The sequence below is a fragment of the Manacus vitellinus genome, unplaced genomic scaffold, assembly GCF_001715985.3.
Source record: "Manacus vitellinus isolate BGI_N305 unplaced genomic scaffold, ASM171598v3 scaffold_12_pilon, whole genome shotgun sequence".
Taxonomy (NCBI): Eukaryota; Metazoa; Chordata; class Aves; order Passeriformes; family Pipridae; genus Manacus; species Manacus vitellinus.
Window position 1 is genome coordinate 3,520,451 of NW_021938949.1, and position 25,763 is coordinate 3,546,213.

Here is a 25,763-nt window from a genome sequence, read left to right on the forward strand (position 1 = left end):
TAATTTTTTATCTGTCCTTTATTCACATTTTCTCCCATATTTCAGGTTGCAGCAACCCACTCCAACTGCATCATTAAAAAGGAGCAAGAGACTTGTCTGGAGAAGATCCGGAGGGCAGCTGCCCTGAACCCTTTCAATGACTCTTCTCCGGGTGAGTTTCAGACCATGGACGTTGAACTGATGGGTTTTAAACATTTCCTGTGATGCCTGCAGGGGTTTTCAGCAAACACTTGATGGTAAGAGGTGCATCACCGCTGCTGAATGAGCTTAGAGGAACAGCAGAAGGACAAAAATTCGATCAATGGGGATGTACCAGAACCATTCGTGGTTATTACAGAGGTCAGGAATTTGTTTCTTTACCTTAGGTCACGGAGGGACATCTGTCTACAAAACTAATCCCCTCCAAAAAAAAAAAAAGAAAATTAAAAAGAAGCAGTGTGCCTGGATGAACTTCTGCTGGGGCAGGTGACAGCAGTTCCTGGGGACTGGACATAAGACTAAAAGCATCATCTGTCTGCTCTGTAGCAGCTCTTTTCCCCTCATCAGCTCAGTAATAATTTGTGCATCTCTCACATGATCTGAAGACCTTTACAGGGATTAAGGTTGTGATGGCTGTAATCTTGATGAAGGATACTTGTGCTGCTGCTGAGATAAGAAACTGAGGCAGCCAGCAAAGAAGAAATTTATAGTTTAATATCCTGCCTTATTTCCTACTGACTGCAGCAGGAGCTGCCTGTGCCCAGCACCAAGGAGAGAAGGGCAAAGAATGACAAAGAAACTAATTGGAAATCAGGGTCCATTTTCTGAGTCCTGTCCAAGCTGCTTCTGCTGTGACTGGAATTGATAAAACCGCAGAGAAGAGCAGATAAAACCACATTGTGCCTGATAAAAGAGGGGGGTTTTCTCCTCCATTTTCCTGGGCACATATTTTAGCCCAGAAGTAAAGGAGGGTGGGATGCAGAAATCTGTGTTACCAGAGTGTCCTCTGAAGCAAACCATTCCAAGGAATATTCCTATCAGAGTCCTCTTATTCATCTCATATATAAAACTGATTCTTGTTGTGCTTCCCAGCTTTGGGTAAATGAGGAAATTTTGGTGGATTTGAGGAAAGCATGTACCTCAGGCAGTTCATTTCACCCCCAGGGAGGTGGTTTTGAGACACCCTTTGTGCTCTACAGCAGAGCCTCCCAAAGCTTTCCCAATCCAGAAGTGCTAAAAGCAAGGACAAAAGGGGAAAAAAACCCTGTTTCCCATCCCCTACCCCCAGAATGATGCCAGAAGCTGACCATGAGCCCTACTCCTTATGCTTATGCAATGACTATTGTTTGGACTCAGGAATTCATAGATTTCCCCAGGTGAAAAGAAACCATTTCACCAGCCAGTTTGGTCTTTATCCCTCAAATCCAGAATAACCCTGACAGCTGGTGGACTATTGAGACCCAGCTCCTCCCCCTGCCTGTTCCAAATTCAAAGAGCACAGCTCAGAGATAGAGGAAGTCCAGAACCATTGGAAAGGCTTTTGCATCTCAATGTGATTAAATTGTATCACCCACTCAGGCAGGCAGGGACTGGATCCTTTCAAGCTGTCCCTCAGAGCAGAACCCAGCTGCTCTTTATCCTGCTCCCCCAGTATTTGCAGACTGAATCACTGGGAAGATTTTTTTCCCAGGCTCATTGAGCATCTTTTAGTTGTTCACCACATCCTATGGCAACGAGTTCCACAGTTTATGTGGCTTTGGATAAAGAAACCATATCCCCTCATAGTCATTAATCTCCCAGTGAAGAACTCTGCTGTATTTCTTGTTTGAGAATTGTTTCATTCCATGGATCCTGCTTGTTGACCTTTTTTTCTACTTTTAAAATATTTTTTTTTTGTTGACCTTTTTTTCTACTTTTAAAATATTTTTTTTTAATTGTTGTAGGCATGTCTTGAATATATCTCATTTGACCTCTGGGACTACAGCATTCCACTCTACCTCCTTTAAGTCCTGACCTCTAGACTCACCTTTCATTACATGATACTTATTTCAAGCCAGATCCCACCACCCTCATTCCCAAAAAAGCCTTATGTCCATAGTTAAAGCAAAAACTCCACCACCTGCTTACTGTTTGTATTTTTTGGAGAGTATTTTCACTCCAAAGCACCCTGAAGATGTTGTAACTCTCCATAAACTAAGCAGTCATAAGTGCAGTATGTTGATTCCCCTTGATTTTCTCCTGCTGCAGACAACCTGTTTTTCTCTTGGGAGAAATGAAAATTAGATGACATTTTTGTGTGTGTGTGTGTTATTCAACTGTAGCACTAAGATTTACTAAGGATGGCAGGTAGTGAAGAAATATGTTATTAACTTGTTTCCTTCAAAGAGCGAAAAACACAGGAAATAACTCTCTTGCTTGTCAGAAATAGCTGAAAAAAAAAAAGAAAAAATTCCTCCTGACTGGTGAGTAAACTTCTGTTTATTTAAGAGGAAGGAGAAGAACACAACTGTTTCTTCCTTTTTTTGATTATTCCTGCATGAAAATTTCCATAGAACAATTCAACATACTCATTTTTCTGAGAATTTCTTTCTCCTCAGAGGGGTTGCAGGGTATAAAATGGGATTGTGAGCTTTTAGGGAATCTTAGAGACTTGGAAACGTGGTCAAGTTGCTGTGACTTAAAAACAGTCCACCAAGTGACCTCTGCAAGCAAGACCAGTCCTTGTTCTTCTGGGGCAGGTGACAAAAAGTCAGATGGTCACATATAAAACTTGGATCTAGGACGTGAAAAGTCTGTGTGTTCCCCTGTCCCTCCCACTCTACCTCTCAAGCCCAGAAGTTCTTCTCTTTACTGTTTTATTCCTCACACCACTGTTTTTTCTCCTCCTCTACTGTGCTTATAATGCTTCAAAGACAATGATTGCCTTGAGATTTTCTGTTTGCTTTAACTTTTTTTTTTTTTCCATTAGTTTTCTGATGTCTTCTTCCTCTTGAAATACTTTAAATTTTTTAGGAATTTATATGAAAAGGAATAAGGGGTGTGTGCTGACCGTGTGTGTTCATTCCTGTTCAGCCATCCCCTACAGCCTGAATGAAAGAGAGAATTTGAAGGAAATGAAATCTCAGCGGGACCCAGAACCTGACTCCTTGACTCTGCAGAAGGAAGTAAACTGATAAAGGGAAATAATGAAATCCAAAGGCAGACAAGAAAGGAAAGAGAGGAGTGATTACTTTTCAGCAAACTTCTCCAGGCAGTGGAGCCAGGCTATTTCTTACATCAGTGTTTCCAATCTCCTTTGGTTGAGCTTTTATTCTTGTTCTAGTGTAGAACTGCCCCATTTCATGCTGGACCCTCCTCTAACTGTCACCAGCCCTCAAGGTGCTTTCTGCCAGATCAGAACTGATAAATCTCACTGCTGATCCACATGCACCATTTTCATTTTTATTTTTTTCCATTCAGACTCTTCTGACCTGTTCCCAAGCCTGGGGCTGGGAAAGAATGACACAGGAGTCACTCAGATGTTAATGACAGTTTCCTGGGTTATGTACCTTCAGCATGGGATTTACCTAATTAAATGTTGATACCTGCAAATGCATCTACACTGCAAATAAACAAGTCACCTTCCTCATTTTGCAGCTCTGGATATCCAGTGTGTTGAGCCTGAGACATAAATAATTTCCCTCTCAATGTAGATTAGATGATGCCTTTTGTGCTCTCTGGACATACAGAGAAGTAAAGATGACCATCTCAGCCCTAAATAATCCCACTGTAGGGGTCAGCATTTGATGGGACAAATCCCACCTTGAGCCTCTGGCTTTGTCATACTGACTAGGTCATGCTGGAGGTCTGGATTACCCCAAAAATCTGGGTTTTTACCATGGTACGTTTTGATGTGTAGGTGAATTCTTCATGTCATCCATGTAGTGGATCTACTCAGGCTTGGGTGAGCAAGTTTTGCAGTCAATGACCTCAAAATACAGGTGGGTGCTCAGCAGCCTCCAAATTCACACTCGCCACATGGATGCACTGATGAGAGAATCTCCTGGCTGTCTTCTGCTTCCTGGTGGGATTGTCCCTCTCCTAGTTGTCACCTCAAGGGCCAGACACACCTGTCTGGCTTGATCTGTGATCTGATACTGCCCATGGGGTTCACAGGATCACAGCCAGGAACTTGCCACTCAGTGAAATCCCACGATGGAAAGAGCCTTGCTGATGAAATGTGGAATCTCCAGCTGTGGATTTGCATGACAGACTTTTCCCAGCCTGTCACCTGTCTTACTTTCAACTGTTGGAACCAGATATCCCAGACTTGTCCCTTGAGTGTGTCTCTGTCTCAAATGGTGAGGGAGTTCCCTGAGTGATCTGCAGGTTTGTGCCTCTGTTCATAGAATTTAAAATGTAGTAATTTGGAGTGAGCCAAGATATGACAACAGTGAACTCAGCACAAGAATTTGAATGAAAGAGAAGTGCTGAGGACTCCTTGGTGATTTTGTGGTTCGTGACTCACTGTCAAAATAATCTTTAATTTATAGCCCCTGTTGTCTAATCCCACTCCTCCTGTCCTTCCTCTGAAAAATCTGGAAGGGCAGTAACATTCACAGACACAACAAGGAATTCAAAAGAAATAAGGATTTGAAGGGATGCAATGCCTTATGTTTGTTAAGAGGAATCCTCTCAGCAAGTTACCCTGTAAATCAACAGGAGAGAAACTGGAAAGGGCACCAAGGGAGTAGGAGATGGTGGTTAGGAGGTGATGTGGTAATGCAAGGAGAGGTTTTGAATTGTGTTTCCATCCCACAAAGATGATGGAGCAAGTTTTTTTTTTTCAGTTTCACGTTTTTATTGAGTGTCTCATCAGCTTCTTGTTCTTTCAGAGCCTTTGAATTATCTGCTGTTATTTCCCTTGGCACCACTGGGAAGACATTACTTCACTGTGTGCCTGTGTCTGTGTGCTGTGTCTCCCTCACTGGTGCACAAGAGCAACAGGACTGGGAATGAACTCAAGCTAATGAATTCTTAGAGTAGGAAGGGAAGACTGTTTCCTGTGTGGCTGCTTTTTAATCCAGGATGCAGACCTTTTATCTGCCAGAATACATCTGCCTTTGGTCATAGACGCTTTTTTTGCACTGCTGATTTCTCCATGTGACAATGCATGAAGTGTCTTCTACAAACCTCATATCAGAGATGGTAGGAACTGGCAAGAATTTCAAGAGAGAATTTAGGAACCATGTGGTAACAGACACAAGGTCTGCACTTATTCTAGAGTCTCTATCTGACCAAACCACTTGTGCAACCCTCAGGACCCAAACTGTGATCAAACTTTGCTCTTTCTCTGGCAAACACAAGAAAAATTACTTCCCTGATCTCTGTTTTCCAGGTACTGGTTCACTCTTTAGCTCTCTGCTGAACATCCCTGACTTTATCAATGTGCTTTTTAGAAGTTTTTGTAAAGGCTTTAATTTGAAGAAGAGTGGGATTAGATTTGATCCTGGGAAGAAATTCTTTCCTGTGAGGGTGAGGAGGCCCTGGCACAGGTTGCCCAGAGAAGCTGTGGCTGCCCCTGGATCCCTGGAAGTGTCCAAGGTCAGGTTGGACAGGGCTTGGAGCAACCTGGGCTAGTGGAAGGTGTCCCTGCCCATGGCAGGGGGTGGAACAAGATGATCTTTAAGGTCTCTTCCAATCCAAACCATTCCATGATCCTATGATACTGTTTGTTCATTAATTACAATGGATCAACCACTTAAATATAGACTTATAAAGTAGAGAGGTCTTTATCAGTGTTAGTTTTCTGAGCTGTGTTTATAGTTAACAGATTAAAATCAGTACTTAGAACTGAGCTACACTTACAAGTACTTACAGAACTTCAACTTGCCCTATTTTAGCATCTATCTTATATTGAGAAGGTTGTGTGACAAGTGCCCATTTCTCTCCATTGCCTATAAAATCAGTCATTATGGAGGTTTGAAGTTAGGTTCTATGAATTTTGTTGACAATAATGACCAAAATCTTCCCAATCCAGGAATAACCAAGATGCAGGCTCCATAAAGAACTTTTTCCCCAAATGAAGCAGCCAAAGCTAAAGGGGTTGATGGTGACCTGCTGTGAATTCAGTCACATCAGGGAAGCTGAAAGCCTGGAAGTGCCATTGAAAAAACTCAGGATCAGCTTTGGCAGGGGAAAGAAAGGTGCTGTGTCACAGTCAAACTGCACTGGCATCATCTACTGAAAGGGTTTTTGGTAGACACAGCTGCAGACAGGACAAACCTCCAATGGGTGAACCACTGGTACATTCCTTGGAAGAGCCAAGGAATGTTTCTTTCTCCTCCCTCTATAACACACAGCACAGCTATACCTGCATAGATGGTCTGCCTGGGAAGAGAAATAGCACAACAGTAATTTTACTGAGAAGAATTCCTGGTAACAGGGATTAAAAAAACATCCACATTGTACCCTGGACGTGACATTAATGGCAGCTGAGCAGGGATATTCTCTTGCCATTGGAACTCTCAGCTGAGATCATGGCCCTGGGAGCAGAAATATTCTCCAGGGCACTGCTGTGCTTGTGCAGTCCTACAGCTTTTGCTTCCAAATCCAGCTGGATTAACAGGCTGGGGATCTGTGTACCAGGGATCATTAGGGATCACAGTGTCTTTGGTAACTGATGTGTCTCAATTCAAGAAAATCATTCCTTAGTATACTATCCCTTTCCCTTCAGTGCCCTGTGCTGTCCACAGGACAGTGCTAAGCCATGGCACAGTGTGGGTGGTGTGGGGCTGGAGGTGCCTCCTGCATCACCAGAGCAGAGATCTGCCATGGATTTTCCACAGCACACAGGGCAGATATGGACACTTCACTCTCTGTCATTAGAATTTTAGCCTCCAGTTCCTACAAGTTCTTATTCACTGCTTTGTCTCCAGGGATGTGATTTGTCTCTCTTGATTTCAGTGACTGAACCTCAGTTCTCTGACCTAAACCAGGTGTAAGCAGCCCCTGTGGAGCTGTGGGCCCTTCCTTAAAGCCATTCCTTTCAAACTGCTCTGGGTTCCTGACATTGGTGGGATAAATTGTTGTCTGGAGTGGCCTTTTCCTCTCTACTGGCTCCAGAGGGAAGCCAGAGGACAAGTTAAGCCACATGAACTGTTTAAGACAATTAAAGCTCAGCCTGGGGATGGTCAGTGAAGATGAATCAGAGAAAAAGATGCAAAACTTACTGTAATGGAGCAGAAATTTCTATTATCTCTGTCGACAACATTTTGGTGGTTTAAATGAGGACTCCTCCCTTGCAAGCCCTGCTAATAATTCCCAAGTTTAGTCATCTCCTCATGATTTGCTGGACTTCCATTCAGATGGGAAATGGAGAGGAGGAAAAGTACTGGAATTTTACACCTACAGCTCTGAAAACATCATTAACTGTGAAACACGTGTGGGAGCTACTTCCCCATCCCATAGGATATTCATCCTGATGATTTCTACCCAGTTCTTTTAAAGCTATTTCTTTTGTAACCCCCAGAATTTCCAGGAAGTCCTTCTTTAATAACCAAGGAACAGAAGTGAAAAGAAAATAAAATATGGGTTGGACTTTGTCCAGGCAACTGGGTAACATAATGACTTGGATAAGATAAGTTTCTGGGAACAAGATTGAATAAAAGTATTTCTCTGCAAGCAGTTTGGTCATTGAAAAATGCAGGTTAAGGTTAAATTTAAAAATAATTAAGGCTGAAAAATAATAACATGTTTGGAAAATGAAAATATACGGCCCTTTCTGGGCAGAACATTGTTTCAGAAGTATTGCTACTTAAATTGAATTATGGTTAAAAAAGAAAGAAATGTTAAAATTAAAGATAGAAAGCTAAAAATGAAATTTTCCGTCTCTCTGTCCAACTCTCTGTTTTCATGTCAGACAAAATCAAGGTAAAAATCCCATTTAATTGACTGGAATGGTATTTTTGTTTTGTGTGCTTAAACATAAAATATCAGTTATTTACACAGTTCCACTTTTGAGTTCCTTGTTTCTATGGTGACATATAGTTCATTAAACCACACCATCTCTCTTTTTTTTGTTTGTTCAGACTTAAATATTATCAGTTTTACCTTCCACTACATGGTGGACATAATGTGCAATGAGAAGCTGATCTAGAGAAAATGGGGCAGTTTCTTTCCAGTATATGAAGAGACTACTAAAGCATGAGAATTTGCCCCATATATTATTTACTTGCCTTTTTTTTTGTTTGTGGTTTTGTGGTTTATTTTTGTTTGATTGGGGTTTATTGTTTGTTTGTTTTTTAATGAACATTTTCAAATACAAAGTGTAGTAGATGTAACCTGGTGTAAAGTGTCCCTACCCATGATGGGAGTGGAACGAGATGAAGTTTGAGGTCCCTTCCATCCCAAACCATTCCACGATTCCATGATTTCAGATACCTTTGCAAATCATTTTACCTCTTGGCAGGGGGACTGTTTTAATTCCTGTTGCCCCAAGCTGCAACTGTGAGCAGCCCATGGAATTGCAGTCACGTTAAACCAGGTCACTGCTGTTAAAAAATGAATGATGAACAGCAGCAAAACTCATGCAGTTAAATGAGTGATGGTTTCATCTGTCAGTACCTCCAAGGTCATGGACTGCTGGAAGTTGTGACAACATGCAGTCATCTAATTTTTAAATATCTGTAGTACCATGGGGGAAAAAAATCCCCAAAAGACTATTAAAATCATCTGTATTATAACTGAGTGGCCATCTCTGATGGTCAGCTCCTTTCAAAGCATGTGCTGGTGCCATATCCCAGCAGGCACCTGCTACAATCTTCTCCAGTACTGAAAAAAAAAAATAAAAAGTGTTTCCATAAAGATCCTAAAAGCATGTTTTGCTCCTGTAGGAATGAGTGAGCCAGGTGTCAGACAACTGGCTATTCTTTTAAAAGGTAATTCAGTGAAAATGCTCTTTTGTTCCTATTCCCGTGGCGTGTTCTGTGCTGGCTGCTGGATTTTCTGACAGAGTGAGGTTTTATTGCTTCTTTAGGTTGTTAGAAAACACAGCAGTGAGAGAGTGAGTTCGATTCTTGTGGAATCAATGGCACACTCGACTGGTTTCTGGGATCTGTATTCCCAGGGATGAAACATGGATTAAGACAGACAGCACTGATTGTCTTTGAATTTCCCCTCACTGACAGTGACTACATTTCAGAGGAAACCTGGATGAACCCTAGACTTTGCCTGTATTGCTTTCTAGTGTCCAATAAGCTCCTGAAGTGAGAGAAACAGGGAATTACTTTGGAGATTTTTAGGACCAGATGCAGGTGCACATAAACACGAGAGTCCCCATATTCCTTAGGGTATCGAGACACTCTGACATGGGACCTGCAGAAGATTTGTGTCTATCCAGACTGGCAGCTCAATCTTAATGCATCTTAAATTGCACTAAACCCCTGTTTTTGGAAAAATAAATTAAATCCTTGTAGTGGAAATTCCTGATGCAGCTTCCTTAAAATCCCGTGTTCAACTTGTCGCCCAAGCTCCCTGAATAATCAGTGAAGGAAAACAGAAGACTTCTAAGTGACCTATGAGGAAAATACATTGACTGTAGACACAAAGGATTAAAAAAAAAAAGATTACTCAAGTGAATTATTCTGAGCACTGGCAAACACAGGCATGTTTGGTTGTTTTTAGCAGATAAATTGCGAGATTACTGCACACACACATCCACAAAACTTGGTTGTTTTAGTCCTATTACCCAAAGGCAAGGAAAGGACATTACAGAAATAATTTATGATTTTTCCTTGATCTTATGAAAGCCTAGAAGGGTGTAAAAGATACTGGTACCTGTTAATAGTTAATGTAGACAAAATACAAATGTTGATCCTTTCCGTAATTCCTCAGGTTTGGGCTTCTGTAGCTAATTAATTCATTAATTCATTAGTGAATTTAGCACTATGGACTGAAACAAAGATTCCTACCTGTGTTAGGGACATGTTTATCACCCTGGAATTATGAAGGATCTCCTATAAACCAGCCCATTTCCATTCTACCCCACAATAGCTCCCCACCTGGAATGATGTTTCCCATCGCTGGTGGTGAAAATTAGGATCCTTATTCCTTCTGGCTTTGTGTTGGGAAGGAGCACAAAAGGGATTGGAGTCACTAGAGCAGAGACAAAGGTGTGACACTGTTTTTTCACAGCTGGCAGGGCTGTGAACTTATGGAAAGCACAAAGCTTTTCCAAGAGAAGTGTGTGTGGGAAGCAATGCACCAGCCTGGGGTTTCCAGAATCCTCCTTTTACTTCCACATGGAGACTGGGATCACCCTGTCTGTCATTGAACAGGTGACAATGGCAGCCACCAAACATCCTGTGGTTTCCTTCCATTTCTATTTAATCCTTCATTCACTCTCTCATTGGAGGTAGATTTAACAGGCTTAGGAAGTGAACTGGTTGGATTTTCTTTTATGGGATATAATCAGGCATTGTTTGAACTTCCTTATTTATTCTGTACCTTGATATGAAGATGAGAACCATATTGAGGTGGTTTTGGGGGTTTTCTTTTGCAGTGAGATAACATGGAGTTCTTCTCCTGGATCTTGATGTTCCTGTGCCAGAGGTGTTCCTGTCTTGGCTGTTGTCCCAAAGCTGCCTTCCCAGCCAATGGACAAAAGCTGGCTTTTTGAGGGAATGACTCACCAAACCTATTTCAAACATCTGCTTTCCAGTGAGAGACATTGTTCCCTAGGATTGCCTGTTTCTGTCTATTCCCACAAAAGTTTTCGAGGGCTATTGAAATGTAGATGTTGGCCATCAATCAGTCAGTTGGATCCCACCCTGGAAAGCATATTTTCCAGGTGTTGCTTATTTCATTAATGGGAATGGCTGCCTGTACTTAGACCACTTGTGGGAGAACAGGGAACGTGATGGGAACAAGAATGAGTTTGAAGAAATTCCAATGGCTTTCTGTTAAAAACTTCATCTGGAAGAATTTCTGTACCCACCTAAAAATCACTTCCTTTTCACCACCATTTGGACTTCTGGAGGAACATTCTGACATCCTACACTTTGCATATTTAGAATCCCTGCTTTTTGTATCTGCATGTATTTTAGGATACATGGAAAACTCTAGTCATGGATCAAGTATTGTTAGACCAAAGGCTCAAGAGAGTCTTCTTAGCCTGTTGTTTACCATGAAATGTTTTTTGTTTTTTTATGAGATTTCATCAAAATCTCTGTGAGATTTTCATTCTCACAGAGGTGGCCGGTGATTAAAACTGCCCAACTGTACAATTTCATTTCTTGTTGCAGCTTATTCTGAGCTACATCCACTGCTTCTTAATATACCTCACCAACTTAAGCCAAGAACTTCATTACAGGGAGCTGCCTACTCAATAATACATGCAGTCGAATAAGTGTAATAATTTGGACTCCTGACAGGTTTTGCATATTGATTTTTCCTCAGCAAAATAAAACTGAAGCACAGTAAGTTAAATCATCTTCAGATGGACGAGCAAGTTACAGCACTATAACAAGTTATTAAATACTCCTTCTGCTAAGTGGTAGAAAAAATATCTGTATATACTCATCTCACCGTGGCCAAAATGAGGTAATTCAGTTTTACTTACCTCCAAAAGTAGAAGCACAAAGTAACTTCCGTTCATATCTCACATGCCCATGGCAGGGAACTGGAATTAAATGGTCTTTTAGGTCCCTTCCAACCCAAACCATTCTGTGATTCCACCTTAAATATCTTAATTTGCTCCTGATGAAAAGGGAGGGAAAGAAAATGTGCAATTCCTTCCTCAAGCTCCTTACATGAAGCAGGAGGAACAGGAAAGTAAGAAGCCTTTTGTAAAAAAAAATGAAGGAAAAAACTCCTCCTCTCATGTTTTACTTTGGGGGGTCATAAAGCTTAATATTTCATTCCAGAGGGAAGAATTTTGCCCTCTATGCTAGAAAACAAATTAACTTGGCCTGTGCTGTTTTGCTTCCCAGCTTGAGATTTCATTTTCTAATATGAATTCCGCCACAGAAATTGGTTATTCTGTGGTGCAGGAACAGTTTAGCAATATCTCTTAAGTTTAAAGGTGAAATAAATCTCACTTTAGGGGGCTGAAGGCAGAATGTTTGCTCAAAGTGGACATAAAGGCTCCTCCTCCATGGCAAAAAAAAAAAAAAAAAAAAGGAAATCAAAAAGAGGGAAAAGAAGTTGATTTGAGCACCCCATCTTTTATAACTATTTTAAGATAATATGTTAATTTAAGATATTTCAGAAGTAAGATAGTAGACCTTCTTCCCTATTGATGTGTGATCAGTTTTTTCCTCATTTCATATCTACAGGAATATTAAACATTGGAGTCCATTTCTTTTTTCAAATATATCCACTATTACTGCAAAATAGTTGGAAAGGAATAGAATTTAAAAAAAAACTTGCCAACCAGGCTTCAAATTGATCTCAATTAAAAGAAATGCTCTTTCTTTCTCCTTTTCATTCCGAATTTTGCTCCTGGATGCCACGAAGACTCGTGATTCTGACAGCTCAATGAATAGATAATGTCTTATAAATGATTTACAGATGAAACAAAGTAATTACCTGTCTGTTGCACCACACAGTCAACACGTATTTTAGAGGCATTTTTGTTTTTAACACGGATATTTTCGAGCCTCAAGCCATGTGGAAACATCCAAACAGACTCACATTCCAGCTAATAATATATTTATAGCTTGTTTTGATCCCTAACAAGCCACATCTTTAAAATTCTTTAGCTAAACACACTTTTCAGCCCGATAAGAGCAGCAAATATTCAGGCAGCAAAGGGAGGTTCTGCTGCAGCACCAGGAACAGCTCTCTCCCTGCTCCGGGTGTAACTGTGTTCTAAATCCAACCTCAACTCCTACGGAATTCCACAGGCATTTGGAGCATGGGAAGGGAACTGTGCTGGGCTCTGGATTTAGGGAAAAAATGGGCTCCTTGGGGCACAATTTCATCACTGGGTGTTAGACACAGAAATCACTGGCTAAATCAGCTGGCTGGGCTCCCAGGGCTCCTTGGCCAGGTGATGGATACAGGGATTTACACCCGGTTTGCATATTAAAAAACCTAAATTAAAGTGCTTTAACGTGCAAACTGAGCCCGCTGAGGGCGTATCCATAACCTCAAAGAGCTCAGCTGCCTCTTCCACTTCCCATTCCTGGAATTCCTCTTTCCTCAGAGTTCAGATACAATTATTTTCTTTTTTGGTTTCTGTTTTTTTTTTCTTGGGTTTGGTTGGTTGGGTTTTTGGTGGGGTTTTTGTTTGGTTGTGTTGTGTTTGTTGGTTTTATTTGGTTGTGTTGTTTTTTTTTTATTTGGGTTTTTTTTCAGTGTTTGGGGTTTTTTCATAGTTTTTTTTTTTGTTTGGGTTTTGTTTTGGGTTTTTTGTTTTGTCGGGGTTTTTTTGGGTCTTTTAGTGTAATTTTGTGGGTTTTTTTGGTGGGGTTTTCTGTTTCTGTTTTGTTTTCTTGTGTTTTGTTGGGTGTTTGTTAGGGGTTGTTTTTGTAGGGTTTCAGGGGATTAGTAGGGTTTTTGTTTGTGTTTTGGTTGGTTGGTTTGGTAGGGCTTGGGTTTTTTTTAGGGTTTGAAGTATTTTTTGTAGGGTTTTTTTGGTTTTGTTTTTTATTTGCTGGTATTTTTTTCAGTGTCTGGGGTTTTTTTATTGGGATTTTTTTTGTTTGGGTTTTGTTTGGTTTTTTTGGTTTGTCAGATTTTTGCTGGGCTTCTTTTAGTACAATTTGATGGGGGTTTTGGTAGGGTTTTTTTGTTTGTGTTTTGTTTGCTTGTGTTTTGTTGGGTGTTTTTTAGTGGTTGTTTTTTGTAGGGTTTCAGGGGGTTAGTAGGGGTTTTGTTTGTGTTTTGTTTGGTTGGTTTGGTAGGCTTTGTTTGGTTTTTTAGGGTCTGGAGGTTTTCAGTTGGTTTTTTGTTTGTATGTGTTTTCTTTAATTTTCTGTTATGTTGGGTTTTGTTTGGGTTTTTTTGGTAGGATTTGGGGTTTCTTGATCTTTTCTTATTTTTTTTCTTTTGGTTGGTTGGGTTTTTTTGGTCTTTTTGCAGGATTTGTTTTCTTATTGGTAGGGTTTTTTGTTTCTATTCTGTTTGGGTTATTTTGTTTTGCTGAGATTTTGTTCATTTTTATTTGAAAAGGTGAGGGGGGTTGTAGAGTCTTTTGTTTGTGTTTTGTTTGTTTTTTTTGTTGGGGGGTTTACTTTATTTTATATAGGGTTTCTTGGGGGGGTTTTTTGTACTTTTTTTGTTTTGTTTGTTTAGTTGGTTTTTTGTTGTATTTTTGTAGGGTTTGGCGTATTTTTTGGTAGGATTTTTGTTTTGGTTTTTTGGGCCTTTTTGTTGTTTTTTTTTTTTTGGTAGGGTTTGGAGGTTTTTTAATAGGGTTTTTTTTTTGTCTTTTTGTTTGTTTTCTTTGGTTTTTTGGGGGGTTGTTTTGGGGGTTTTTTTGTAGGATTCGGGGTTTTTTATGCTAGGTTTTGGTTGGGTTTTTTGTTTGTATTTGGTTGGGTTTTTGTTGGTTTTTTTTAAGCCCTGGGGTTTTTATGGTAAGATTTTTTTGCTTGTCTTTTTTTTTGCTTTGGTTGGTTGTTTTGTGTTGGTTCTTTTGGGGGTTTGGGCATTTTTTAGTAGGGTTTTTGTTTATGTTTTGTTTGTTTTGTTGTTTCTTGTTCTTTTTTCTTGGGGTTTGGTCTTTCTTTGGTAAAGTTTTTTGTTTATGTTTTGTTTGTTTTTATTTGTTGGGGGTTTTGGAGGTTTTTTGGTAGGGCTTGGGGATTTTTTTTTTGGTAGGGTTTTGTGTTTGTGTTTTGTTTGTTTTGGCTGATTGATTTTTGGCTTGTTTTGGATTTTTGGGGGGTTTTTTGGTAGTGTTTTGTCTTATTTGTGTTTGTTTTGGTTAGTTGAGGTTTTTTGTTGTGGTTTTTTTTGTATGGTTTGAGGGGTTTTGTAGGTTTTTTTTATTTGTGCTTTATTCTGTTTGTTTGTTGGGGGGTTTTGTAGGTTTTGGGGGTTTTTTGTAGCGTTCTTGTGTTTCATTCTGTTCTATGGGATTTGGGGGGTTTTTTTTAATATTTAGGGTTTTTTGATAGAGTTTTTTCTTTGTGTTTTGTCTGGCTTGTTTGTTTGGATTTCTGTTGTTTCTTTGTAAGGTTTGGGGTCTTCCTTTAGTGGAGTTTTTTATTTGTTTTTTTTTTGGTTGTTTGTTTTCTTGGTAGGGTTTGGGGGGTTTTTTGTAGTTTTTTTTTTGTTTCTTCATGTTTCTTTCTTTTGGTAGATTTTTGTAGGTTTTTTGTTTTGTTTGTCTTTTTGTTTCCCTTTTTAGTTTGTTTTTCTTTAGGGTTTTGGGGGTTTTTTTAATTGTTTTGTGTTTTGATTGTGTTTTTTGTTTTGTTATTTTGTGAGTTGTTTTGGTAGGGTTTAAGGATTTTTTTGGTAGGGTTTTTTGTTTGTTCATGGTTTGGGATTTTTTTATTGTTGTTTTCTTGGGGGTTTTTATTTTTGCTTTTTTTTGTTAAGCTTTGGGGATTTTTTTGTAGGGTTTTTTGTTTCTCTTTTGCTTGTTTTCTTTGGGGTTTTTTCAGGGGGAATTTTTTTGGTAAGGCTTTTGATTTGTTCCTGTTTTGGGGTTTTTTAATGTTGTTTTGTTGGGGTTTTTTTGTTAGTTTGTTTGGGTTTTTTTGTTAGGGTTTGGGGTTTTTTTTGGCAGGGTTTTTTGTTTGTATTTTGTTTGGTTTGGTTGGTTTGTTTGGGGTTTTTTGGTAGGTTTTCGGGTTTTACTTTTGTAGGGCTTTGTGTTTGTTTTGGTTTTGGGGGGTTTTGGGGTTTTTTTTGGTAGGATTTGTTTGGGGGGTTTTTTTGGTAGGGTTTTCTGTTTGTGTTTTGCTTGTTTTTTTGGCTGGTTGATTTTTTGCTTTTATGGTTTTTTTAGCATTTGGGGATTTTTTTGGTAGGGTTCTGGTTTCTTTGGATTTTGTTTGGGTTTTTTGTAGGGTTTTTTTGCTTGTGTTTTGTTTGGTAAGTTGGTGTTTTTTTGTTTTTTTATAGTGTTTGGGTTGGGTTTTTTTTTGGTAGAGTTTTTGTTTGGTTTTTTTTTTGGAAGGTTTTTTTTGCCTGGGTTTTTTATTGGATTGTTTGTTTTTTTGATAGGGTTTAGGTTGGGTTTTTTGGTAGAGTTTTTTCTTTGTGTTTTGTTGGTTTGGTTTGGGGGGTTTTTTTGTTTTGGTTTGGTTTTTTTTGAGTAAACCAAGTGGGAACCCTACCCAAATAATTCAACATCAGTTAGATGGTGCCCTTTTCCCCCTTCAAGACCAGATACTTGAATCTTGTGGACAAGCACCTGCAGATGCTTTTCTTATTGATCCTTTTCCTTGCTTTTCTGATTACCCTAAAAGCCACTTCAGCCTTCCAGAGCACTTTTGGTAATCAAGCCATACATTTCCTGCTCACACAGTTGCTGGAATCGATTGGTTTGTGTCCTTTGCAGGAAAACAAATCGAAGGAAGCAGAGTAAAACAACACAACTAGAAATCCCAACCCAAACAAAAGGCCAGGTCAGAATAATCCATCAGTGAGTCACTAACCGGGATCTGAGTGGAAAAATCACTGGACATAGAAGTCAACATACAAAGAAATGCTTTAGGAGAGAAAAAAAACCAATAACGAGGGTGTATAATGGGTATTCTTAAGCCATATGCCAAGAGCAAAGCCAGATTGAAATAATGACCACAAACAATGAATAAAATGTGCTGAAGGATTGTTGTACATGTTTTATTCCCAAGACTTGAATCTGCTCCAGGTTTTTGACCAGAAAGCCAAATGGTTGATACAGTTCTGCCCCTTCTCTGTTGACCTGCCTGAACCAGAACCCACTGTTATCATAACTGAATAAGCTTGAACAAAATTAAATACAGAGCTCCTGGTCAGTAGGACTATTCCATGATTGTCTTCATGCAGGAGAGACCAGAATTCCTTATTTTTTTATCCTTATTCCTCCAGATTGAGAACTGATAAAGAAAATTTCTAGTGGTATATTACAGCAGCTGAACCTTCTGTTCACAGGAATGAGATTTCTCATTTAGGTTATAAATTAAGTGTGTTTTGTGTGCTTCCTAATTTTTCTTCTACATGTACCTTAAACAGGCAGATTAATCTCCCTGAAGATATATATAAATATAAACCTACACTCTATACCTGTATAAATACACACTTGTATTTATAAATAAATAAAATTCCTACATCTAACTGAGGTTTAAATCAGGAGTTAATTTTAAGTCTGCCCTATTCACTCTGAGAATATCAGGAAGAAATTTGTTATTGTCTTTATATATGGCAGTGATGTTATCACCATCCCTGAAAGCCATAAATTATGACATGATTGCAAAATAGAGAAGTTTCTGGATCTTTATAACTCAAGCATGAAGAATTGGGCCCTGTAATATACTTTTTCTCGTGCTTTGTCCTTCTTATAAGAATATCACAGACAATGAGAACTCTCAAAATTACTTTTAGATATTTTAGTTATTGTTTATTTTGCCTGGGTACAAGGGATAATCCCTACGATGTCCATGCATCCCTTTAGGCTTATTTTCTATTTTTCCATAATTATTCTGCATTCCAATAAGGAACACCATTAAAAAAAATATTGATTATATGTATGCAAATTTTCACTGGTATTAATTACTTCAGATGGGAGTGAATTACCTGGCCCCAAACATTTGTGAGTAAGACCACAGACCAATTTCTCTCCCTGCTATATCTTTAACTATTTCTGGTAAGAAGAGGGGGAGAAGGAATAATATACTTAAACTTTCTTCACATTTTTTTTAACTCATCTATAAATTCCCTAAATCAATATCTCTGACTTACAGTAGCTTTACATGCAGAAATTCATTGGCTCTTCTGGAATTAACTCTTCACTTGCAAGAGTAAGCAAAAGGAAATTGAGGATGTGCAGACCTCTTTTTTCCCCAATTATGGTTAAAATCCACATTCTTTCCAAAATGTTTCTTCCTGAAATGATACTGTGATGGCTTTTATGGAGGCAGTGACTAATCCAGCAGTGTTGGAGGTTTGATACATCTCTCTGTATGTTCTTGACAATATTATTCCTGTACCATAAATTGTCAGGTAGAGTTGGCAGCCCCTTCTCATTTCTTCTTGTATCCTTCTATCCTCTAGACAAAGAAAGACAGATCCAACACATCTGTTCTGATCCAAAGGGAAGCAAAGGGGAATTATCTTGTCTCCAATGGCTCAGATTTTGCATTACCACCACTGCAATTTTGGGCCCTCCTGTGGCCACTTCCCGTGGTTTTCTGGGCATTCTCACTGTGTTTCTCAGACCTGAACATCAGAAAGAGTTATTACATTTTCTCCTGTGATGTTTATGGGGTTTGGAGTTTTGTAACTTCACTGTTGCCTTTGGGAGATTTTGTGTTTTGTAGTTTATCCAATGTAGAGTTTTGGGCAGTGTGTACAGGTGCACTTTATTTGGGATTAAATTTATACGTCTCTGCTTGCTGGTGATAGAGCTGGTCTGGGTGTGATGGCACTGGTGGCTCCTTCCCAGACAACATTCCATTCCATTTCTTCCCCTCTTCCCTCTGGAAAAAAGCAACAAAACAAAACAAAACAAAAAAACACAAACAAACTAGCAAAAAAACCCGCACACACACAAAAAAATAAACACAACCAAAAAAAACCAAAACAAAAATTAATAATTAAAAGAAAAACAAAACAAAACAAACAAACAGAAGGAAAAAAAAAAAGGGAAAGCATTCACTGTTCCACTTCTCCTTACCAGGGAAATGTCCTTCCAATACTTAAAGGGGGCACATAAAAAAGGAGGAGAGTGACTTCTTACACAGGCAGACAGTGATAGGCAAGGGGGAACCATTTTAAACTAAAAGAGGAGATGTTTAGATTGTATATTGGGAAGAAATTCTTCCCTGGGAGGGTGGGGAGGCCCTGGCACAGATTGCCCAGAGAAGCTGTGGCTGCCCCATCCTTGGAAGTGTCCAAGGCCAGGTTAGACAGGGCTTGGAGCAACCTGGGCTAGTGGAAGGTGTCCCTGTCCACGGCAGGGAAGTTGGAACTGGATGATCTTCAAGGTCCCTTCCAACCCAAGCTATTCTATGAATGATCACTATAGTTCTCCATGCTTCCCTACCACCCTCTTTATCCTCCTTCCTCAAGCACTCCACCTCCTTTTCCATTTCTTGATACCTTTCACACTGTATTTTCACCAACCTTCTTTATTCCCTGTCACACTGACCAAAATTCCCAGTTTTGTGTAGTCCTAGTGAGACTGGATCACTGCTGATTTTCAGTATTTTTTTTCACTCTCTGAACACATCAAGGGCAGCCAGAGAAGTTCAGCACAGACCAGGAGACAGCCTTTGTTAAACCCTGACAGTGTTTATCTCCTGTTGAGGAGTATAAAATGCAATATGTTAACATGCCCCTTCCCAGGGTAGGAACTGGCTTGTTGTAACGTCTTTATTTCCTTTGTTTCCTCCAGTAGATCATAAGATCCCATGGGCTCTAATAAGGAATTGTTTGAGTCACCACTAGAACAATTTCCAGGAGAGATTATGGATTTTGCACGCTGGAAGAAATTAAGTTATTTAATTCAGTCATTTCTCATTCTCAGAAGGTTTGGAGGAGTAAACAAGGAACAAATGCCTCTCCAGAGTATCCACACTGGCGTCACTGTGGTTATATCAGGAGAGAATTTGGCCCAGGTTCTGTTATAAGTTATCTTCTACTACAGCCTTGCCTTTTCCACTGAGAGAATTGTATTTATAAACACCAGGAAAGCAAGAAAGTGGGGAGCAGAGGGGGCAGAATTTACAATGTCACCACTTACTGTGTTTTGTTGGGGTCTGTTTTCCAGCTGTAAAAAGAGCCAGTCTGAAACCAAAATAATAATAATTATTTGTAAATTCCTTTTGAGGGATCTTACCATATGTGTAACATAATTTAATAAAACTTCTGAAATTATCAATCATATAGGCTTGAGGTCAGCTGCTATTTTCAGTTGTTCAGTGTCTGCCTGGTTTTTTTTTTTTTGTCTATTTATCCTTTTAGAAACAAGTCAAAATTCCTGACAAATGTTATTGACTGGGCAATTATTGATCTCAGGCTTTGCCTGAATAAATCTCATTGAAAATCCTGTTCTCCTGTGCTGGGATTTTGAAAGACTGAAGTATGACCTCATATTCAGACACTGTTTCAAGGTTTGTGTCACATTTTAGTCCCATTTTAGTGCTGCTGTGAGATTAGTTAGAAATGAACTGATCAAAGAAAGACATTGTCATTTTTTTCTTTTGAGACAGAAAAGATTTGAAGCCCTGAATTTATTACTGGGAATCCTCATGGCTCAAGAGAGCTGCTATTAAATCTCCTCATCTTCTTCCATGCAATGAAATCATCTCTCCATTTTCAAAGGAATGCAGACTCCAAAACACCAAAAAGACAGTCTGAAAAAATTTCTGCTTTCTCTGTCTCCATGGCAACTGTTTATCCCAGTGATCCTTACAGATGTCTCCTTTACAGGCCCATAAAAACTCATAATGGGCCAAATATCCCTCCTGGGGTTGCAAAAGTGGCAGTGAACAGTTCAGCCACCCAGCTTGGAAAGATTCCTTACCTACAGCCTTAGCTGAAAGCCAGGGTTCACTGTGAGGCACATTAGTACTTGTGCAGGGAATATATTGTATGTACAATATTTTATGTATATATATTTATTCATTTCTATCCAGTTCCTCCATCAGCACAACCAGTTGTAGGCTTAACCAATATTGTTGATTGAAACTTCTCAGAAAGACAAGCTCCACCCTGTTGTCCTTAGGAAATCCCTTTTTATGGGCAGGCTGTGCCTGTGAAGTGCAGGATCCCTTTGGATAGGTTCTGACCAAGGCTGTGTGGAAGAGGAACATATATTATGGTTCTTACTCTCTTGGTTTCTTCTCAAACTCTGCCTTAACTCTGCATCCCTCAGCCTGTGTTTTATCATGCTCTTCCCAGAAATTACTCTGAGCCCAGTCGTGTAAGGAGGAAAATTCATGGCCCTGTGATGGATGCAAAGCCTGCAAGGCACTGATGGAAAAGCCTCCCTTTTCCCATCTGTCTCAGCTTGGAGAACTGATGAAAGACAGAGTTGCTAAAGCACAGGATGCTGTCTTCTCCTCCTCAGAAGGGGGCAGTGAGTCAGAAGGGCTGGTGGTGGGGTAGGAGGATGATGTTCTGGCTGCTCCAACAATAAAGGAATGAGAGGCACCAGCTGCTGCCAGGCAAGACCCCCAGATCTCCCACATCCCATATCCTGAACAATGCCAGATTATCTGCAGCTGGTGAGCTTGGCACTGGCTCAGCTTCTGGCAGCTTGTGAGTGTCATCCCATCCTCCAGCAGTGTTGGAGTCAAATCTCCCAGTTTTCTCAGTAATCCCACAGAGCCTCTCTGCCTCCAGAACACCAAAGTGGTGACTTTCTCAGGGAGGAACAGCCAAACTTTTTTTAATTGTTTTTTAAAGAAAGCCTAAAAAAGCAACAACCCCTCTCAATTTCGCAGCTCGTTGGCTTTTTACTCTGGTGCATAATTAGACAAAGAAATGTTCCCAGATTTTGCCAAGTTGAAGTTTTCCCCTTTAAAACTCTTCAAAGCTCACCTAAGGCCAATTGGCTGGCAGCACTTAAAGGATTCTGGAGGTTTTCTTGGATGAGGTTTTCTTGGCAGGTATCAATGCAAGAACAGCAGTGAGTGTGAGCTTAGAAATAAATATCCTGTGACTGCAAAGAGCTAAACAGCTTTAAAAGGAGAAGAAGAGTTTACACCTCTCCAATTATAAATAGCAGCTGCTGTAATTTAAAAGCTGATCTTTGCCCTTGTATCAAGTCTTCAAGGAAAAAAAATGCTATAAAATGCAGCATATTTCATAAAGATGCCATATTTTGTAAAATGTTTTATAATACTTATAAGTATAGCTGCGATATATAAATATATAATATATAAAAATATAATATAAAAACATATAATGCATAAGTATGATTCAATACATATGATTACTATTTATATAATATTATAAGTGTTTAGGAAATAATATGCAATAACTGTCTATTTATAGTAATACATATATTAAATTTATAATTAAATAATATTATTATAATTGTGTAATGTTTATCTATAAAAATAATATGCTTGAAAATCCATCGTTCCATTCCAAAACCTCAGGGTTTTGGGTACTTCCCCTTTTAGTTTTTAATATAATCAATGATTAGCTTGGTGCATTAGAAGTGAAATATCTCAAATAATGTTTCTGATGTTCCCTTTCATAAATTAAGCTGATATTTTTAATAGTTTTTGCAAACAGTGCTGCACTTAGTACATCTGAAAATGTCATCCCATAAAACAACTCGCTTTGCTGATAATGCTGTACCAGTAGAAAGTGCTATTTTAAGTATCATTACATAAACAATGGATTCTAAATAATCATAAATAATGATTAATATAGTGTTGAGTAACTTCATACGGGGACAGCAGTTATTTAAAGAAGGGGGATGGAAAATGTTGTGGTGGAACAACTTGCTGGTGAGTTTGATCCCAGTTTATTGTTCTTCACACACCACTCCAGCAGAGTCACTTGGACTATATGTGTGGAATTCCTCTAATTCCAGCTGTTTTAAGCCTAAACTTGGGCTCTCTCTTGGTGCCTTTTCTAATCAGGGAAGAAAAGACACATCTCCAGATGATAATTGATCTTAACTTGCCCAGAGAAGTGGTGGATATCCCACCCCTGGAAGTGTTCAAGTCCAGGTTGGACAGGGCTTGGAGCAACCTGGGCTAGAGGAAGGTGTCCCTGCAGGGGGTTGGAACTGGATGATCTTCAAGGTCCCTTCCAACCCAAACCATTCCATGATTCTGTGATTTTATGAGGATTAGAAACCCTCTAGCAGTGCCCCCCACAGTTGTTTGTTTTAACTCATGCACTGCAAAAGAAACGTGGAACTTCTCTTGGAATTACATATACAACAATCATCCTGGTAAGGGCAATTAATATCAAGAGCATCTCGGTGCACCAGTAACAAAACCTGAATACAGAAATTAATTCTTAGTGTAATAACTGGCATAAATGAAACGATGAAAGCATGAATACACCTTGTTCAAATAATTCCAGACTTAATTAGGGGCAGAAGTGGGAAGGAAAAAGAACCTTTCCCTTCTCCCTGCTCAGCTTTCCCTTGTTCTCAGTCCTTCATGCCTGCTTTGTATATGTGACATTTAAAGGAAGGAATAAGTTTGGGGTTTTTGCTTATGCATGATTAACTATTCTCTTTTCCAATATAGAAGGTCTTCCTTTAGTGTTTTTCTCCATTTTTGAGTGTATTTCTTTTTTTATAGCTTACTCTGGATCTTCAGCTGATGTTGCCTTTCTACTCTCTTACAGTCTGGACTTCCAAAAGAATGTATAGAATCATAGAATCACAGAATGGTTTGGTTGGAAGGGACCTTAAAGGTCATGTCATTCCAACCCCCTGCCATGGACAGGGACACCTCCCACTAGCCCAGGTTGCTCCAAGCCCCGTCCAACCTGGCCTTGGACCCTCCCAGGGATGGGACAGCCACAGCTTCTCTGGGCAACCTGTGCCAGGGCCTCCCAGGGAAGAATTTCCTCCCAATGTCCCATCTAACCCTGCCCTCTGCCAGTGGGAAGCCATTCACTCTTGTCCTGTCCTTCCAGACCCTTGTTGAGTCTCCTGGAGCCCCTTTAGGCCCTGGAAGAGGGTCTCAGCTCTCCCTGGATCCTTCTCTTCTCCAGGTGAACCCCCCCAGCTCTCCCAGCCTGGCTCCAGAGCAGAGGAGCTCCAGCCCTTGGAGCATCTCCTTGGTCTCCTCTGAATTCATTCCAGCATTTCCACACCTCTCCTGTGTTAGGAGCCCCAGAGTTGGATGTGGTGCTCCAGGTGGGATCTCACCAGAGCCAAGTAGAGGGAGAGATTCCCCTCCCTTGCCCTGCTGCCCACACTGCATCTGTGAACACACATGGCTGAATCTGACAGAGCTCCAAGTTTGCTGCCTAACCCCAAACACCTCCAGAAACCCCATTCCTGTAATAGGAACTCCTCTAAGATACCTGCACTTTGAAATGTCAATTATTTTTGAAAATCCAAGTCCCACACCCAGGCCACGCTTAAACCCTTATTTATTTTGGTATTTAGTAGGATTTATGAAGGAACAGAGAGCACCCATCTCCTATTCCCCCTCTCTCTGAAAGGCTTTATATGTAGGATGCCCTTTAGAAGTTACTGTGCACCACATAATTCAGTTTAATATGCTGGCTTGTAGCATTACATTTCCTTTGATATTACTCTCCTGAAGGCAATATGACCTTGAAGGTGATATTTTAAACTAATAAATGAGCAGAGGAACTGAAAATCAAATTGAATGCTGTAAGCCAGAAGGATGGATTTTCATCTCAAGCCTCTATTTCCCTACATGAAAAATACAGAACCCTAACATTTATGTAATTACATTTTTCCTTGATTTACCAAGGGAACAAATTGTATGCAAATTCTTGTCCATTCACTTTTGCCTGCTTGTGAATCCATAAATCCCTTTGTCCATTGTCCTGTCATTCCACTTTTTTTCACTCCCCTGCTCTGTGAAAATGTTGTACTGAGTATAAAAAAGATGTCAAAGCAGTAGTTGTCACCAAGAAGGAGTCAGGGAGGAGTTACCCACTGTCTTTGGAGCAGGGAAGGAGTGAGCAGTGAGTTACCACACATGGCCTTGCCATCCAAAAAAACACATCTCTGCTTTTGCATCTCCTCTTGCCAAAAATTTGACAGAGATGAGAGGAAGCATTTTTCACCAGGGCAAGATAAGGACACAGGAGGATGTTGTGGAGACTGCAAAGAGGATTTAAATACAGAGTGTAAATGAGGGTACGATGGTAGAGGCACCATAAGAAAACAGGACACAAATCTATAAAAAAAAAGAGTTTGAACACAGTCCTGGTGACACAGTGACTGTTGGTAAAAGATAACAGGCTTTATCCTCAGTTGATTTAAAACAAGGTCCATTCCTTGAGCTCAGTGAACTTCAGCTATGGGGCTGCCTAAAATCTGGGTTTTTTTATCTACCCACTATCAAACTGTGACTCTCAAGACAGCCCTAGACAGAGGAGAAAAGGAAGATAAGGGACCATAAGCAATTTTTCAGCAGAGCTGTTTATCACTGCTCTTCTGCCAGCATGGCTTGCTTTGAATTTTTTATTTTTATTTTTTTTTTATCTCTTGGTGCTTGTCCAGAAACTTCAGGCAAGAGGGAGCTTTTCAGCTGCCAGGAGTAGCAGGTTAGAGACAGAGTGTTTTCCTCCAAGAGACTTGACTGGAAATGAAAGATGGGAATAAGGTTTGTGTGGATCTCCATGGAGGCAGAGTGACCAGAATGGTTTTGGTGTTAGGTTTAGTTTTAAAAATTCATCAGAAAACTCTACAATCATAAATTAAAAAAACAAAAAAACAAAAAAACAAAACAAAACAAAACAAAACAAACAAAAAAACCAAAACAAAACAAAAAAAAAAAAAAAAAAAAAAAAAAAAAAAAAAAAAAAAAAAAAAAAAAAAAAAAAAAAAAACCCACAAACCATAAAAGTTTTCTCCTAGTTAAGAAATACGGCCTTTTTTTTTAAAAGAGCTGTTCTTTTTCAGTGGCTACCAGGTCAGATCCATCCTTAGGTATGTGAGGCACCTCCCTCAGCTTCAACAA

The 25,763-nt window shown here is 39.6% G+C and overlaps 1 protein-coding gene across 1 annotated transcript in view; it reads left to right on the forward strand.

Moving 5' to 3' along the window:
- Positions 1-25,763, forward strand: part of ADCYAP1R1 (ADCYAP receptor type I) — a 140,466-nt gene that overhangs the window by 57,409 nt on the left and 57,294 nt on the right. The window contains exon 3 of the mRNA XM_018089244.2: positions 46-151. Coding sequence (XP_017944733.2) covers positions 46-151 — 106 coding nt within the window. The remainder of the gene's footprint in view (positions 1-45; positions 152-25,763) is intronic.